The sequence below is a fragment of the Diadema antillarum genome, unplaced genomic scaffold (assembly GCF_040938485.1).
Source record: "Diadema antillarum isolate AM-2024a unplaced genomic scaffold, OU_Dant_1.0 scf00000017, whole genome shotgun sequence".
NCBI classification, from domain to species: Eukaryota; Metazoa; Echinodermata; class Echinoidea; order Diadematoida; family Diadematidae; genus Diadema; species Diadema antillarum.
In genome coordinates this window covers 2874392-2894255 of record NW_027270906.1, presented here as the reverse complement: position 1 = coordinate 2894255, position 19864 = coordinate 2874392, and the positions used below count along the sequence as shown (strand labels likewise).

The following is a 19864-nucleotide window of genomic DNA, read 5'->3' as shown; positions in this document are numbered from 1 at the left end:
AGAGTGAGAAACGATTCATGGAGGGGGAGCTGAGACGTGATACTGCGAAAGAGTTGTAGATGTCTGGTGTGAGCAATTGGTACTACGTGTACAATGCATCTCGTAAGATGAGCGAGCATGAAATAGATGCAGGCAATATTACCGCTTGCTCAACGTCCGATGTTCTCAGGAAGATTTTGTCTGAAGAAAGAGGACTGACAAATTTGAACGATTGTGTGTTGCAGGAGGTACGGATTTAATCCAAGAAGTGTACATGCAAAGAGATTCATCCTGTAGACACATTCACTGATGGTGGATTTATTCAGTATATGTCAGCGTATCCCTTTAAGGTCCACCTGTATTTTGATGAACAAGTACGGATGTATTGCAAGAACGTCGAAAGGGACCTGTAGTTCTTCATCTAGATGCCACAGGCTCTGTGGTCAATAAAGTTCCAGGTCATAAGAAGCATGTTTTCTACTATGCACTTTTGCTGCCTAATCCCTGCAGAGGTAGAGCAAGCATTCCAATCGCAGAGATGCTATCCAATGACAACCATGCTTCCAAAATTGAGCACTTTCTTGACAGGTTCCTCAATGTCATCTCGACGAATCGGAACAAACTGTCCGTACTACCACAAACAGTGGTTACTGACTTTTAATGGACCCTCTTGCGGTCCGTTCTCATTGCTTTCAATTCTGAAGACTGTAAGGTATATCTGACCAGGGCATAGAAGATTGTGTCAGGGCACATGTTACACAGTCAGCTCAAGGTAACAAAGAAGAAGATAGAAGAAGGGTTACACTTACCAACACATATGTGCAGCACATATGTTGAAGGATGTTTCAAGGAAAGTCGCTGCTCTGACATCCGACAAGGGAGGAAAGCAGTTTTTTTTCTCCACTGCTTCAGCATGCTGCAAACTGCATCTTCCTTTGAAGATGCCAAGATGATCTTTCGCCACATGTGCATTGTGCTTAACTCCAAGAAGGAAACTGAACATGTGTGCGCATCACTTAAGGCCCTAAAAAGCCTTATCAAGACAATAAATGTGAAAGAAGAAGTACATAATGTCGAAGATCTTGGCAGCTACCCATGTCTTTCACAATCTGGAGAAGATGATCACACTTTTGATCATTTAAAGACAATCCGGGATTCATCGCCGTGGCATTCAGCACTTGCCAAAATTTCTGCTGAAGTGGAGGAAGCTGTCAACAGTGAAGGAACAAAAGCTGAGGACACCGAAGAGAATCCCTACTACATCCCTGGAACATGCTCCTTCAAAACTTCATGCATGTTTATCCGCTTTGGAGTGCTCTTATGCTTAGTGACTTACATTGCTATAGCAAAGATGGCCAGCGTTCACAGACCCACCTGCAAACTTCAAACTGATTAACAAACGCTCGAGTTGAAAATTGGTTCAAAGTGTGCAAAAGCTCCTTCTTTCATGGCACCTACCGAGAGCAAGACTTGCAAGCTGGGGAATTTGTGAGGAAATCCTATGTCAATCTGAAAGGCCGCATCGCAGAAACCAAACTGAAGCCTCACAATCCCCTCGAGACTGAGACAAATGACAAATGGAAAAGTGGGAAGTACTTTTCTACTCCTACCCAGATGCCAAAGCCTAAAGCCAAGTGTATGATGACACAGACCAAAGCTGTTGAAGATGACCCCAATCCACAAGAAGCATGGAAAAAACATGGAGGCACCCCAAACAACAGCAGCCCAAAATTACCAACCAATGTGTGGATTTGAGCACAGAGCAGCAGAGGAACAGATGTCAAAGGACAGGCAAACTGCCCAGTCTCCCAAAGTGGGGTGGCAAAGCTATACACAAAGGGAAAAAATCACCCTCACAAACACCTGCCCCATTGACAATCTGCTCTTGGTCTTGACAAGGATGAGAGAGGAATTCCCCAAAGTGCCAAAACTTCCTTCATCGGAGAGGCGAGAAAGTTGTCAATGGATTGATCATGTATTAGATCTCTTCTCACAAGGACATTGGATGGAAGGAAAGGTTGTCTGAATGGCTCCACAAGATCTGCCGGTTTGAATTGCAGAACTCACATACTCAAACATGGGATGTGTTTGGGTCAGAGTGCCACATGTTTGTTGCCAAGCTGTCTCCCATTCAGGAAAATGAAGAAACAAGGAAGAACTATTATTCCAATACCAGCTGTCCAAATTCAAATCAACGTATCATCCACAGTATTGACATACAACTCTATCTTTGGGGTATGTGTTTTTTAAACAGTTATGATGAAGTAGATTGTCACCACTGTAGTTTCTGCATTGACCAACCGCAATTCCATTGTGCTAATTTTTATCTGCCTTTCATATTCTTGGCAAGATTGCTTCTGTAAATGCTCTGCCAGGTAAGGTGTCTTGTAGGTTAATTCATGCTTAACTACAGTAAGTAGCATGACCCATCAGTTCTAGCACTATAGACACTATACAATCTGTTATAAATTATTTCATCAATAATATCTGTATCATTGTTGCCATTTTTCTTGCTACTTGTGAAATTTCACATACAAGGTTTAGTATAAATTTGTTGATCAAACATCATGCAGGTGCTGGCACTAGCCCTGCAGCCCACACACTTAGGGCCTTCATGACAAGATATAATGCTTAAAGGAAACAAAAGCCCAAATTGTCTAAAGTTTGCTAGTTCAGTCGTATGTTTTCATGTGAGTAATTTTTCGCACTCTACTGAGTACAAGATGAATTTAATGTGTTTCTGATTTCGCGCAATTTCAAGTTTACAAAGTGGTAGGCCCTATATACATTGTATAGCGAAGCAAAAATATTTGTTTGCTTTTATTTTTGTGCTAGTTTCTGGTTATGCAAAATATACAAAATAATCCACACCGTGAAAATTTTCATTTTTACACTAGTTATTTTTTCTTAAGAGTCTGTAAAATATGGCCTTTGCTCTATACCATCCTCCTTCATCTACAACAATTTTGATTTGTATTGCCACAAAAGTCATATTTATTGTATGTCAGTTGACAGTCTTTCCCTCATCGTAATGTATTCATTTTGTGTAATATGTGTACCTAGATGTCTTTTTGCAATTGAATTTTTGTTTGTTGGAAGTGATATGAATAAATTGAAATGAAACTACATATAGATGTGGGAAGGGTTCACATTGTGCCATGAAACAATGCCTATAGGGAAAAATCACTATGCCAAATGTTCACAGCTCATGATGCAATTTCATTTTTAAACATAGGAATAGATTGCTCTGAAATTTTGTATATTATTTTAAAACTCTCTAGGTGTTCCCTTAATCCAATCAATTTGGATTGATTAGAAAAACTGCCTCTAAACAGATTTTTTTTTTCTTTTTTGTATCAAAACTAGTGTTGTCCCTGTTGACCCCGACTTTGGGGTCAACTGAGGACAATGCCATTTTATTTTTTTTTAAAATGATTATCCCCCTAATATTTACTTTTTTCACAATACCAAATTAAAGGTATTTTAGGTGGACATAAAATCCCAACATAAGATTGAGTCTTTGGGCTGCATGAAGAAAAAAAAAACAGTCATGAGAACATTTAAATTGTCCCTATTCACCCCGTTTTACGGTAATCTTTATATATAAATATCGTTTTTGTGAAGCTGCGCCTGGTCTTCACAATATTCACCTTTATGTTTGAAGGGGAGGGGATCTTTGTTCCTCACTCAAATGTGAAGATGAAGGAAAAGCTGTTGCTAGTGCCGGGGGATTCAATCGCAATGGACATTTCTAGTTGTCATAGTTTTGAGGTCCTTGCTATGACAAGGTTCCCTTGTACCATAATCATCGCATTGTGGACAATACTGCCACATAGTATCCCATTCAAATAATTAGTACTTGACTAAGCATTAAGACAACATATCACTCTATAATACAGTCAAGCTTGCTTGAGTTGACCTTGCATAAGTCAAATAATTGCCTACGTCAAAGGTCTTTTCAAGTCCTCTTCTCTTTATATTCTATTGTTTTTAATCCCTCATAAGTCAAATTTTCTCTTTTAAAGTTGAAGCTATTTCTTCAGTTCAAATAGATTTGACAAAGGAAAGGTTGACTGTATTTATGCAATGGGATACAGAAGGCAGTATCAATGTAACAACATATCGCTCAAAGTGTAGGAAGAATGATTCAGCACCAGTTACCATGGCGATATTCTGACCCAACCTGTCTTCTTATCGATGCAATTCTCTAGCATCGAGGAGAGGACCACTCATTAGGCTCTGGCAATTCCTGTGGATTCATCTACGGGAGGAGGTTGCGCCTCGCCTCCTCCGGCTTCAGAGATGTGGTTGTAGAAGGGAAACTCGCAGCAGAAGAGACATTTGATGGCAGACGGTAGGCCTTTGTAGAGGCGTGGCCAAATCAGGAAGAGGGGACTCACGGATTGTTTGTATACCTGGTAGGAATCTAGCCTGGAGTTGGAAGAGAGGAGTTTACGACAGGTTGTAGGAAACTGCATTTTAGTGAATCCTGCCAATTTCGCTTTGCAGAGTACTTGTAAAATCAGAAACCTGCACGACATGAAACTATCACCAATTTGAGCTAATGGCCCCTTTCGTAGCATGAATGCTTTGCAAATTGCCCCTGACATTCGATGCATTGTGTTGACAAAACCTTGAATGCACATTTGAATTTCTCAAATCTTGGCTCCTTGCAAAATTTGTGAATGTTTCATGAATGCAAAAATTTCTTACTTTACTGTAGTTTAGGATCATTGTATTTGTAGAGAAACCAGAAAGTGAAGGAGCCCCTTGATTGCAGTACTAGTAAGAGATACCCAAAATCACGACATGCCCCTACCCACCTCCGATTGATATGGAAATACATATAATGTATTCATCTCTATAATAGATAACTTACAAATCCTATTAAATATTTTTGAAGTGTGACACTCATGCAGAAATTCCTAAACTCTACTTCAATAAAAATGATGAAGCTTGCAATTCCTGACCATAGAAACAATGGTATCATACATCCACATATAAACAAGGATGGAGACAATCTAAAATCAACACTTCTTAAAGGTCCTGTTTACTATTGGGAGCAGTGATTTCAAAAAATGTTCAAGATATCACATTTGATGCACATGTGCAGGTCTGTTGTATCACAAAACATCCTACCATATAAAATGTTCGCAATTTTGAAAGCCTAAAACATAAGGAGATATCAGTATTTTTCTCATTAAACCGTAACTGTAAACGGTTTAGTCTGGAAACATTTCTATCATAACTATTGTTCACATTTTGTGCATTAAACAATCAATTATACGGATTCAAATTTTTACAGTGGTTGTTTCTATCCCTAACTCACATTTTAGAACTATTTTAAAGCACTAAGGCTGGGTTTTTGTTTCTCCTGCAAATGGTAAATTATGCCTTTAATAAGGCATAGAAATGTAAGCCATGGTGAGTGACATATTTTACTTGTGTGCACATAGTTACATTATATATGAATATAAATATTAATAAATGATATACATCGTGTATATACATAAAAATATAATATTTGCATTTGAAATATTGGTGGCCCAAAAAGAAATATAGCGACCCAAAATAAAAGGAAATATAAAGATTCATTTTGAGTTTTAGCTGCCCAATTGGTCCACCAAAAGATAGCCATTTTGGAAATTTGGTGGCCTGACATAGAAGTTTGGTGGCCCTGGGCCACTGGGCCACCTCTAATGTTGAACCCTGTTTTGTATACTCACTCTCCATATTTCTTGTCAGAACTCTCTTCCAAGAGGGGGATACCACTGAGAAAGAGGAGGATAGTGGTGATGAAGAGTGGACTGACCACTGCTGCCCACTCTGGACCGGTCAGCACACTGCAGCTCATGATGAACATTCCCCACCAGAGCATGATCTCACCGAAGTAGTTGGGATGCCTGGACCAACTCCATAGCCCTGGTAGAGGGCGACAAACAATCAAAGTCATAAGAAACAGACAATAACAACAGTGAATGGTGATTAGTGAGTCAGATGTGTGTAGATCACAATTACACTAGACTTCATTGAAACTCTGCAGACCTTGCTGGTTAGATATTGTCAGGTTTACAAACAAAAGTTAGTGGTACTGTATACAATTGCTAAAAATGAGGATGTATCTGGTGAAAACATTACAAATAAATCCTCGTATTTAAGTCACATATTCATATCTTTAGCTAAAATATATATGTTGTATTCAATGGCAACTGTACCTTTTTGGGCAGTGTTAGGTGGAAAATAAAAGATAATTTGTACTGATATTGCTACACACAGATGTTCTGGATTTTATACGCATGCTTGTTTGCTGGATTTTCATCTACAGAAATCATAGTTGTTATGATGCTCCTGAATAACATGTTTATCAAGAAGGAAAGTGATGCAGAGCCAAGTTAAAGTAGCCCCTATGAAAACATTTCTTGCTCACAGCAATTTTCAGAAAAACTTTTCAATAGTGATTTCATAAAATGTGTGGGTCTGTTCCAATTGGTGAATGGTTATGATTTGGTTTGAATTACTGTTCTATTTAGGAACTGTTTTTTGAAACCCAAACAAAATCATACATGATAAAACATGACATATATTTGATACATTTTCTAATACAAGGCACAAAACACAATATAATACACTGAGTGTCACTACAGCTATGCATAGTGAGGTACTAATAATGTCAAATGTTTCTCTAATGTTGCAAGCCATAAGACTAACTGAGAACTAGAAATGTCGCTATGGCGACTGGTATGCCTCCGCCATAATGCATGGTTCCCCGAATAGGTCTATAGCACAATGTCTTAACAATGTAAGATGACAGTTTCACATAACTGGCAAAATATTAAAATGACAGGTTTGTCACAAATGCATTGATTGAAACTTTCCTTGAACTAGGTTTATTTGGATGAATGGCTATACTGTCTGATAAGAGTGCAGGTATTTGGGGGTTTGTACCGAACTTTTGACCCTTTCATAAGTTTAAAGAAGAAGTGACATTTAGCACTTTCCCTTGACCTTTTGGCCTTTGACCTTTTGACAAGAAACTTCCAAGAGAATCTGTATTGGGTAATAGATGCATACACCAAGTTTCAAGAAAAAAAAAATCCTGCAGGCATTGCACAGATAAGAGGGAAATAATGTCATTTTGATGAGTTGAACTCTACCTTTGACCCCTGACCTTTGACTCATGACCCCTTAATTCCCTACATGATAACTGCCAGTCAGTACATGCATATATACTAAGTTCCATGAAGATGCCTTGAAATATTTGTGAGATATGGAGAAAAAAGTGATATTTTAACATTTTCACTTGACCTTTGACCCTTGACCTTTGACCTCATGACCCAAAACTCCCTCTGGGGAATCTTTATTTGGTAGTTCATGTATACACCAAGTTTCAAGAAAATACCTCCAGGCATTGCAGAGATATAGGGGAAATAGTGAAATTTTGAGCATTTGACCTTGACCTTTGACCTTGAGCATGTGCACCTAAAAGCTGATAGGCACAACTTCGCACACTCATACATATACATGCCAAGTTTCATTAGGATACCTCTAACGGTTTTTTAGATACGCTGTCCACAAAATTGATTACGGACGGAAGGACGGACGGACGGACAGACGGACAATCCGAAAACATAATGCCTCCGGCGCCACTTCGTGGCGGAGGCATAAAAACAGGTCTGAATTAGCCAGCCTAGGCAAACCCAAGGACCAGATACAAGACCCCTCCATTCCCAGCTATTATAAACATTCAACAATAACCCCAATGTGGTTGGTATTTGGTAAGGAGCCCTCTTTTTGTGCACATCTGTACAGAGAAAGGTAATGGAGCAGAGAATCACACTACAATAAACAAAGCTGTTAAAGGGATGGAATAGTTTTGGTTGTGGTCTTAATAAAAGGTGGGTCCCACCTTTTATTAGGACCACTTCATTTTGGATATCTCGGCTATTTCTAAACCAATTTTCATCAAATAAAATTTGAATTCCTCTTGATATTGTACCCTCTTTCATATTGTATAAGTGGTTTTCAATATCTGTTTTTGAAACGGCTGAGATATCCAAAAACAAGCGGTACTAAGGTGGATCCCACCTTTTCTTATGACCACAACCAAAACTATACCATCCCTTTAAATGCTCCACAATAATCCTCTCATTTCAACTTGGTGAAGAAGGTACTATGTAACAACTTGTATCATAAGTGGGTTTCCACCAGGTTTCCCTGACTACCTGTAATGTAGGTGTTAGCATTTCAGTGGGATATAGCCTAGCACCTTCCATTCAACTCCAGTCACAACTTACCTACTTGACACCATTTCCCTCTATTCTCTGGATTGTTGCGGAAGTTGAATTTCTGCTGGTCTGCAACTGCCTCAATCAGCAGGCCCAGGGCAAAGAGAACCGTGCCCACGTAGTCCAGGGCCTCAAACTGTAAGTCTTCATCATTCTTTGGAGCATTGATGAATATGACAGGTAAGCTGACTGTGAAGACCCACACAGCCTGCAATATCAGTACAAAATTTGAGAAAGTTTACAGTTGGTATCCATATGCTATCGACAATTTCAATAAAAACATAGTACAGTATTCATCGCATAATCGGGACAGGTTGGGAGTAGCAAACACGGCCCCTTTAAGCAAGGTGCCCGATTTCGCAATGAGTACTCACCATACACTAACGGCATACGACATGTACATGTAGTGCACACACACACACACACACACACACATGCATACTGACGTACTGTACATGTACATGAATACACAACACGCTACCCCTCGGCGCGACCCTCCAGCTCTCCCTGCATTCTCGCAATGATGTAGAGTAATCGCAACCGGGTTAAATTCTTCTGTCAAACACGCGTGTACACGTAATCAATGTCAGCTCATAGTCTAGATTCATAAAACGTTACGTATTCGCACATACATTGAACCCTTCTCATCTTTCACGCTCTCCCTCCCACTCTCTCCCCCATCTCACTGAATACGTAACTGTTCATAGCCCTCATTTCAATCACGTAACTTTTGCCCAGTCACAACTGAGGAAGATTGTGACGTACACACAGATCACAGTGTACAGCTGTATTGAAAGTTGAAACCAAAGACAGTAGATAACAAGATACGAAGGCGCGCGATAACAATGGACTTTGCCCTCAGAGTGTATGACTGAGACGCACACAGCCTAGGCTGTATGAGCGAGGCATGTTTTTTATTGGATGTGAGTCGAGTAGGAATTGCAAGCGAGCACATGGCTTTGCTTATGTAGGGGAGAAGAATGTTCGCGAAGGCATGTGCTTTGCAATGGCATGGATACTTATACACGGCGCTTTCGTGGCTATGCATGTACATGTACTGGATGGACGGAGGTCAAAACACACCAATCCGAAGCTTGCTTTGTAAGTTTGTTGTAAACGACAACTGATACGGAATCTTTGAAATATTGTTGTGGTATTTTGGTAGATTTTTTGTGTAAAATATTAACAAAATCAAAGATCGCTTGAAGAAAAATTGTCCCGTTTATCAGAGGTCCCCGCCCGATTATCCAGTGAAAATAACGTGCGTTGGAAATGTTTCTGGGAAGCGTATATCATTTAAGCGAGGATCCCGATTATCAGATGCCCGATTATGCGATGAATACTGTACTGTCAATTATGACTGAAGGAAACTCTCTCATGCATGATTGAAGCATAGACACAGGTGAGAGTTTATAATAATAGAGTTAAGGGTCATGGGAGAGAAGATCTTTAATTTGCATAATATATCATCTTATTCTTCCAACATAGCATTAAACTCTTGCATTACGTACAAGTTTGTCCACAGCACAAATGATTTCTAAAAATATATGTGGCTTTAACAGACTAAAAACCAAAAGGTCAGCAGTATGTGTGGGGGTGTCTTTATCACTGAATTCTGAAATACAGTTTGATTAAAATCTATGATACACTTTTAAAATCATGGTTTCAAAGTGAAATGCACATAACAGACAAGCTTCACACAATGCCCCATGAACAAAAAATATGGAGAGGTTTCAAATGTTGGGTTTAAAGAATTCTGCTTAATCTGGGTAAAAACAGTGAAGACAAAAACCACTCATAACCCGAAAATTGTAATGTTTATACGTACCTGAAAAATCCAAAATATGGCAAACCTGAGGCAGTTTTCCCTCCTTTCATCGAATCTTTTGTCCTCGCCAATTTTGATAATCCTGTAGAGAAGGTAGCCAGACAAACGAATGCCCCACAAAACCACCAAGACAGTGGCCACAATTTGTCGCACTCCATATGTCTGTAGGAAAGAGGGTACAGTATGTCAAAATATTGATGAAAGATAAAGTGTTTTCATTGAGGGAAAAATGGACTTGATATAGCATTTGCCCTTTTATCTTAATGAGATAAACTTTCAAGGCTTTCATTGTCTAAAACATGGAAAGGTGAAAACAAGAATCAAGAAAGAAGCAGCACTCTCAAGTTAAAAGTTACCAATTTCAAGTTGTCCTTGATCGAATCAAATAGAAGAGGAACAGTAGAATGGAGATCCAAGTTGGTCTGACAATGAGATGGCCTACTTGATGTTTCAAATGTTTTCAGAAAACAATATAACATCAGTCACAGCCATCAAATGAGATATGAACTAGTACTAATATGAACCATATCTGCACACAATTCTATTGGTTTTTAAATATTGAAATATAGATATCAACATTCATATTCAAAGTCAATGAATGATTTTGACAGAATGCAGTTTAAATTACATCTAAAATGTATATCTCACAACAATCCTTTCAAAAGTCTCAACACACATTTGGGAAATCATCTTAGCTAACATACATACACCTCGTGCAAAATGAAATCACACATACCCTGGCCAAAAAGAATGTCAGGACAGCAAGAACAACAAAGTTGGTGCCCCCTGCAAAGTCTGTGACCTTGTCAAATTTGCATGTTGCCGCGATGACGAAGAAAGAGAGTTGCATACCGATGGTGACAAATCCACATAGTGCGAGATTGTAGTCATCAATGATCAAAGTGCTGTTCGCAACCATGTTGCTGGTTCCACCTCCTGACGATTAGCTCTGCCAAGATGAAATATAAAATCTAAGTCATGACAATATTTATAAGTAATAATTTGGTAAACTGATAACATCAGCACAAACATCTGTTACAAAGGTACTATGGTCCATCTAAATACAGTAGTCAACCTTGCCTAGGTCGAATCCATTTGGACTGAAGAAATAGCTTCGACTTATATGAAGGATTAATCAATAGAATATAAAGAGAATACTGCATGAATTGGCATATTTACTGTATTTATTCAAGGAAACATAAATTTTAACAAAATATGATATTACATTCAACTTTTCCCCTCCTTGTTATTCATCATTACATCATCACATATACCATACTCCAAAGAATGCGCCCTTGTATTGGGAAGGGAAGACCTAATCCCATGGCCATACTTTGATGGTTTTGGTTGTGCATTTTTAATTTAATATAAATCATGTTCTGGGCCCCACCCAAATTTTCAGTAAAAAAATATTGTATGATTGTTTTATATACTGGTTGGGGTTACATCATAGGCCTACACTCAGTGTAAGACTGGATCATTCCTGTGGCTGTAGTATCATCAGTAGTACATGTATCACCGGCCATCATATCATGCATGCACATGGCAGGGTGAAAAAAAAAAACAACCCGGCATATGATAAAACTTTGATTAGTAAACAAGCCACGGCTGACAAACTTTGGGGCAGTGCATGGCCCCATGGGGAAAAAAGACAAGTGTGGTGTGGTAGGACAAGACTCAGAGCAGCAGCAATCTCTTATCGGATAGAAGAACAAAAACAAAGAGGAAATCAGAACACTATCTTTACCATAGATTGCATTTTAGCTGTAGCCTACATGCTGAATCAGTGAAGATCACAGCACAGACACAAAAACCTCACCCTGCACGATCCGCTGCTCGCAGCAGAGGTCTAACTTAGCACAGATGATAGCATTTATAACGTTCGTTAGCATCATCATCAAGAAAGAGTAAACTTAGCAGACAGACGATGATATCAATTACACTATTAACCTTAGACATGACGACAGCGAGAGCACTCACCATATGCACCACTCAAGACTATAGCGAGCAAAGATGAATGAACTGATGAACTGCAACCACTTCGGAAATGTCTGCAATGATCTCCTCTCAAGTTGGTCACGGGTGTGGTTCGGTTCGGCGTTACGTTCAGCTTGCAAATGTCTCTTTGAACAGCCACACATGTACCTACACTACTCAACAGGCGCAGTCGACAGTCGGTACCTCCAACTGCATACTGAGTAATTATTCTGTGTGTGCTGTGTTCCGGTTCTGTAAACAGAAGTTGCATAAGCGATAATTTTGCAGGGTCACTTGCGATACAATGAATATTCAGCAGACTGACGTAAAGTACAGCAGGTCAGCGGGAACTCTGGGCAGTACGATACTACAGGCCGGGTCAGTGAGGTACTGCATAGTCCTAAAAAGTGATGTCAAAAATCAGAAGAGGCTCAGGTACTAGTGTGAGAGAGATCGCGTGGTAGCCCGTGTGAGCTGCTGAGAACAAAGAGATTATAACACAAGAGGGCGTAGTCCAGTGGGGAGGCAGCCGCGCGAGGTAGCTGCCATCGCTTCCCGTTGGCGATTTTTTTTTCCGTAACCCTAACGCGTCGAAAGTGCCAATTGTGTCACTTGAGCAAAGACTATCAGTGTACAAGTTGGTTTTTGTACGCATGTGCGTGGACTCTGCATGACTTGGGCAGTTAGGCGTTGAGTTTGTACTGTTATACACAGTACCATTGGCATGGTCGTCTGCTAACCACAGAATCAGATTACATAAATGTGAGAATGAGACGCCGTCCTTCAAACAGAAACATAACGGGTTTGTGTGTATGGGTATGTGTATGCGTGTGTGTAAGCGTGTGTGTGTGTGTGTGTATGTGTGTGTGTGTGTGTGTGTTTCCACTTCACATGTCATCGGCATCGCGTTCGCCTTTGCCTTATAGGTGTGGTTTTGTTCGCCGTCTGGTGACACTTTTCCTATGTCTCGCAAGACTTGCGTTACTGGGCTCACACGGGTAAATAATTCCCCTTAGAAACGTGTGTTAAAATTCAAATTTCAAAAAATTCCGTAAATAGCTGGGAGAAATGAGATGTTTCATCTTCACTAACCTGGATAAGTGAGATATACCCTTTCATCCATCAAATTTCCCAGGTGGGTTCTTCGGCTCAAATTCTGTCCAAGGGTCCGCAAAGCCAAACTACGAGTTCTCTTCACTAAAAAAATCACCTCTTTTCTTTACATGCAGCCAATGAAATAAAGTCCCCTCAAATTCAATCAGAAAAGCTTTCATCTTCCAACCAAAATGCAGTTTGTAGAAGAATTCATACTCAATATTTACAGCTATTCAGTTTTTGCCAAACTACATCATTGATTCTAAATTAATTTTTTTCTTCATTTATTTTGGTATCTTTGGTACGAATTTGTGAAGGGGTCTGGGACATTCCATTTTATTTGTACAGGTGTGAGCCCTACTAGGATGCATGCAAACTCGACGTCGTCATCAATATCTTGCAAAAAGTAAATTGGAAATCTAATTGAAGCTTGGAATAAATTATAATCAAAGTATTATATATTTAGGTCTACAGTTGCAGCGATTGCTATTGTTATCAACATTGATCATGTTTATTAACCCCCACAAAATCAGATTCGAAATGGGCATTGGGTCTTGGGTAACATGGATGAACTACTGGGTTAAAGGGACTGTACAGTACTGGTTGAGGTAAGGGATTCATGTTTTGAACATTTCTAAGTGAGATAATAAGAAACCTCTTATGAAATATGAAAGACCATGTAATTTTAAGAAGGATTCAACGTTTATTTGATGAAAATTGGTTTTGAAATGGCTGAAATATCCCAAAAAGTGAAAATAATAAAAGGCGACATGCCACAACTTTATTAGGATCTCTTTGTTTCACATTGTTTTTGGATATCTCAGCCATTTCAAAACCGATTTTCATCAAATAAACTTTTGATACCCTTTAGAATTGCATGCTCTTTGGCATTTCATAGAGTGGGTTCTGAATATCTCACAAAATGTTAAAAGCTAAATCCTCACCTCGACCAGAACTGTACACACCCTTTAACTTGGGTTTATCCTCCAACTTCACGATGATTCAGAAAGGCGTAGTATAGGCTCCTTAGTTCAGGTTCATGTATATCAAGATATATGATTACATTCTCAAGGAATAACATCCAAGATGAAGATGGGGGAGGGAAGAGAAACTGGGGTAGAGCTAGTAATCATCGATTTTGATCGATAAAATCTCTCTATAAATAGTTTAATTCAATCAGCTTTAAAAAGGCATTTTGGATCGGCATTCAAAAATCAAAAGATGTGCTATGTCCAACAAAATCAAATCATTTTCCCAGTCCATACATGTACAAAATTGCTCTAGTATCACGGTTTGAATTGCTCTATCAACAATTTTTTGATGTTCACTTTATCATTGCCAACCCTATAGTCCGAAGTTCTCGTCACGTACCATCGTCGCCTCTACCACCACGACCATCATTGAAGGAAACCAAAATCCACAAAGAAATATGGATTGAGTGAAAGCAGCAACATTAGTAGAACACATCACTGAAAGTTTAAGGAAAATCGGGCAATCAACGCAAAAGTTATGAATTTTTAACGTTTTGATGTTGGAACCACTGGTTGCATGACATCATGTGCGGGCAACAACATAAAGAAAATAAAAGAAAACAAACATTTTTTCACTTTTCTTGAGTAATGGAAGAGCATTTGATTAACCACTTTCAGAAAGTAGGGGGAATGATTACTACCCTTAGCATAAATTATGTCAGTATCAATTAAGTTGCGGGAATGTGTAATTTTATTGATTTTTTTGTGGAATTCTCTTTATAGTTTCTTTACATTGTTGTCCACTGAAGACGTCATGGTCTCTAGTAATCTCTGTTTTTCAGTGATTACAACACCAAAAATATAAAATCGAATAACCTTTGCATTGATTGTCCGATTTTTCCTCAAACTTTCACCGATGTGTAATGCTAATATTGCTGCTGTCACTCAATCCATATTGTTCTTTGGGTTTTGGTTTCCTTTAATATCAACCATCATCACTTATACCATCATTGCTTTCATTAGATTACCATGCACGTCCATAAACATCATTACTATCATTTCACAACTGGATATCATCTTATCATCATCACCACGGTTATCACTCGTATTACCATCGTATACATATCACCACAAGCAATAAATCTTACACCACTATCAATACTTTTTTTTTCATGTCATCAATCCATCAACAACAACTTCACGAAATCTCTTTCAAAGTTTTCAGCATCATCATCATTATCCTCAGTCTAAATAAGCATTGCGACTGGCAATATATTCCTACTCGATCCCTCCCTCCAATGCCCACATGGCCTAGCACCCTTAATTGAATTGATGAAGAGAAACGATTGAATATTAAAACACTGATTTTTGTTTGTTTGTTTGTTTGTTTGTTTGTTTTTTGTTTGTTTGTAAGAACACTAGCCGCATTCACACGTACAAAGTGGTTACCGAGCGCGCTCCAAAAGTCGAGTTCTTGTTATACTCGCAACTTTTTATAAACTTCATGATCGATATATTATTGAAACAAATACCTGGCTTTAACTGGTATCAGATTCCCAGATGGGTTCATGACTTTAAATGTGTATAAACCATTTGTTGTCGACTGACACCCAAAAAGGGAAGCCATGCGTGATTTGTTGTCTCGAAGTCGCATGCAGTATCGTACATATAAAAAGTGATGAGATATTAGAGCTGTGATAGAAGTTTACCAGTATAAAGTTTATCAATATATAACCATATGTCTACTATGTGAGAGAGAGAGAAAAAAAAATCCAATCCACCAGCCCCGATTCTCAAGTAAAACACATTTGTAGAAGAGATTTGAAACGATCGTTTTATAATGTGTTATTTGGCACAAAATAATTTCCCTTATTTTTAATAATGGTAATCGATATCCAAATGAAAATCAATTTGTCATGCAGATATTAGCCAAATTTAAGATCTTTTCATTAAGTTGGCGCAACGAGCATCAGTTCAGAGTCACAGGGGCTACTTTCGAGTTTTTATGAAATACATTCATAGGAAACTGATAACTACAAGTTTGAACAATGATAGCACCCATTATTATGGTTACAGTTCGTTATTTAGAAGGTTCGTTATTCAGAAGATTCTTTTTTCCGAAAGTTCGTTATTCCGAAGGTTCGTTATTCCGAAGTTTCGCTTTCCAAAGGTTCGTTAATCCGAAAATGAAACAAAGCTCGTTATTCCGAAGGTTCGTTACGGACCCAATTTCATTGTCGGATCAACGAACCTTCGGAATAACGAACCCTATTTTATTTTCGGATTAGCGAACCTTCCGAATAACGAACCGTATTTTATTTTCGAATAAACGAGCCTTATCGGAAAGCGAACCCTAGTTTTTTCGGATAAACGAACCTTCGGAATAACTAACCTGCGGAATAACGCCACAAATATTCGGACTAAAGTACCCTTCTTGATTTTCGGATTAACGAACCTTCGGAATAACGAATATCCGAAACACACAGATCCCCTATACCTAGAGGTTTGTTAACCCGAAAATCAAGAAAGGTTCGTTGATCCGGACATTTGTGACGTTATTCCGAAAGTTCGTTATTCCCAAGGTTCGTTAGTCTGAAAATGAAATAGGGTTCGCTTTTCCGAAGGCTCGTTTATTCGAAAATGAACTAGGGTTCGTTATTCCGAAGGTTCGTTAATCCAAAAATCAAACAGGGTTCTGGAACGGGTCATAAGACTTTGTGAACGTTGTTAAAACGTTTTTAAACGTTGTAGAGGGTTTATAAAAGTTTTCTGGATGTCCATAACGTCCAAACGTTTTTCTGTCGGTCCTTAAAAATTTAGAAAGGTTTTTTAGTGTTATTTTAACGTTTAAAAGAAGTATTTATAACGTCCAATTGAAACGTTTTAAATACGTCGAAAACCTTCCACAAGAAGACGTTCTGAAAAAGTTTTGATAAAACGTCCAAATAACGAACTTGGAATGTTTCAAGAACGTTTAGAAAACGTCTTTGTGTTAGCTGGGTAAAGACGTAAAATTCAAGTCAGTTTTGTGACGTATTATCCACTTCGTATTTACGACGTATTAGTGAAAAAAAAATACATTGCTTTGCAACCTATTTACCACGTCATATTAATGACGTGACGTTAGATTTACGTCAGTTTTGCGACGTCTTTGTGACTTCATATAATTAAGGCCTACGAATTATAGATTTATAGAGTTATATCAGTTTGCGACATACTGTCGTCAGAACGACGACAGTTTCACGTCAGTCAACTGTCAAAAATAAGATTGTTTTTTGCTCAAATGGAACACATAGAGAGAATTCATTATCTAGACTTCAGAAAGGCGTAATGATTGTCGTTTGTTTGACGTAAATAAGCAAAGAAAACAGACGCTATTTAGACGTCTCAACCTGACGCCAAAAAGTCGTATTGGCGTTTGAAGACATCTAAAAGACGTCATATTTGTGACGTCTTTCTGATGCCTTGTTGGTTATACAAAGATGTCGTAAAGACGTGTAAATTACTAATTTAATGTCTTATAAACGAAAATAACAGGCAGATACTTGCATCATATAAACGTGTCAAACTGACGTGAATATGTCGTATTTTTCAAACTGACGTCAATATGTCGTATTTTTGCTCAAATGGAAGTTGTCCCAAAGATGTCATTGGTGGTCATTAGAGTCGTCTTAATGACGTGTAAAATACAATTCTAAAGACAAGATGTACGTCAGAATAACGTCATGAGCACGTCGTCTCACGTCAATTCATGCCTTTTTGATGTATATTGGTAAAGAAAACAAGAAAAATGTCTGAAAGACGCCTTTTTCACGAAAACTAAACAAGGAAAATGGACGTGATTTTGACGTCATGTTTAGATCTTGGCCGGTTAAGGTCTAATAAAGTGCATGTGAGCACCTTAAGATACAACCATGATACTAATCTGGTTCCTAGCTAACATTTGGACGTTTTCTAAACGTTCTTGAAACGTTCCAAGTTCGTTATTTGGACGTTTTGTCAAAACGTTTTCAGAACGTCATTTTTCTGGAAGGTTTTTCGACGTATTTAAAACGTTTCAATTGGACGTTATAAAAACGTTTCATAAACGTTAAAATAACAATTAAAAACCTTTCTGTACATGATTTTTAAGGACGACAGAAAAACGTTTGGACGTTATAGACATTTAGACAACTTTTGAAAGCCCTCTAGAACGTTTAAAAACGTTTTAAGAACGTTCAAACAGTCTTGTGACCCGTTCGAGAACCCTGTTTGATTTTTGGATTAACGAACCTTCGGAATAATGGGTTTGATTTTTGGATTAACGAACCCATTTCATTTTCGAATAAACGAGCCTTTGGAATAGCAAACCCTATTTTATTTTCGGACTAACCAACCTTCGGAATAACGTCACAAATGTCCGGATTAACGAACCTCTCTTGATTTTCGGGTTAACAAACCTCTATAATAGGTATAGGGAATTTGTGTGTTTCGGATATTCGTTATTCCGAAGGTTCCTAAAATTCTAAAATCAAAAACGGTAGGCCTAGCTTAATCCGAACATTTGTGGCGCTATTCCGCAGGTTCGTTATTCTGAAGATTCGTTCATCCGAAAAAATATAGGGTTCGCTTTCCGAAGGCTCGTTTATTCGAAACTGAAATAGGGTTCGTTATTCCGGAGGTTCGCTAATCCGGAAATAAAATAGGGTTCGTTATTCCAAAGGTTCGTTGATCCGACAATGAAAAAGGGTCTGTAACGAACCTTCGGAATAACGAGCTTTGTTTTATTTTCGGATTAACGAACCTTCGGAATAACGAATCTTCGGAATAACGAACCTTCGGAATAACGAATCTTCGGAACAACGAACCTTCGGAATACTCACCTTCTGAATAACGAACCTTCTCAATAACGATCTGTAACCATAATAATGGGTGCTATCATCGTTCAATTAAACTTGTAGTTATCAGTTTCCTATGAATGCATTTTATAAAAACTCGAAAGTAGCCTCTGTGACTCTGAACTGATACTCGTTGCTCCAACTTAATGAAAAGATCTTAAATCTGGCTAATATCTGGCAAATTGATTTTCATTTGGTTATCGATTACCATTATTAAAAATAAGTGCAATTATTTTGTGCCAAATAACACATTACAAAACGATCGTTTCAAATCTCTTCTACAAATGTGTTTTAATTGAGAATCGGAGGTGGTGGGTTGGATTATTTCTCTCTCTCTCTCACATGGTAGACATAAATGGTTATGCTGATATTGATAAACTTCATACTGGTAAACTTCTATCACAGCTCTAATATCTCATCACTTTTTATGTGTACGATACTGCACGACTTCGAAACAACAAATCACTCATGGCTTCCCTTTTTTGGGTGTCGGTCGACAACAAATGGTTTATACACATTTAAAGTCATGAACCCACCTGGGAATCTGATACCAGTTAAAGCCAGGTGTTTGTTTCTATAATATATCGATCATGAAGTTTATAAAAAGTTGCGAGTATAACAAGAACTCGACTTTTGGAGCGCGCTCGGTAACCAGCTATTTTGTACGTGTGAATGCGGCTAGTGTTCTTACAAACAAAAAACAAACAAACAAACAAACAAACAAACAAAAATCAGTGTTTTAATATTCAATCATTTCTCTTCATCAATTCAATTAAGGGTGCTAGGCCATGTGGGCATTGGAGGGAGGGATCGAGTAGGAATATATTGCCAATCGCAATGCTTATTCAGACT

The 19864-nt window shown here is 38.4% G+C and overlaps 1 protein-coding gene across 1 annotated transcript; it reads right to left on the bottom strand.

Moving 5' to 3' along the window:
• Positions 1-4211: 4211 nt before the first annotated feature.
• LOC139725668 (uncharacterized) lies at positions 4212-11023 on the bottom strand. Its single transcript, XM_071636762.1, has 5 exons — positions 10829-11023; positions 10093-10254; positions 8274-8472; positions 5706-5901; positions 4212-4410 (listed from the first exon to the last, which is right to left on the bottom strand). Exons 1-5 carry the CDS (start codon positions 11009-11011, stop codon positions 4212-4214), a joined length of 939 nt encoding a protein of 312 aa, XP_071492863.1. The 5' UTR covers positions 11012-11023.
• Positions 11024-19864: the final 8841 nt, after the last annotated feature.

What these genes read in the sequence shown, in the direction of transcription:
- LOC139725668 (XM_071636762.1), bottom strand. Translation starts at nt 11,011, where the DNA reads ATGGTTGCGAACAGCACTTTGATCATTGATGACTACAATCTCGCACTA. An exon ending in TGACATTCTTTTTGGCCAGG is followed by an intron (nt 10,255 to 10,828) that starts GTATGTGTGATT and finishes TCTTTCCTACAG; the next exon opens with ACATATGGAGTGCGACAAAT. An exon ending in TCTGACAAGAAATATGGAGA is followed by an intron (nt 4,411 to 5,705) that starts GTGAGTATACAA and finishes TTCCAACTCCAG; the next exon opens with GCTAGATTCCTACCAGGTAT.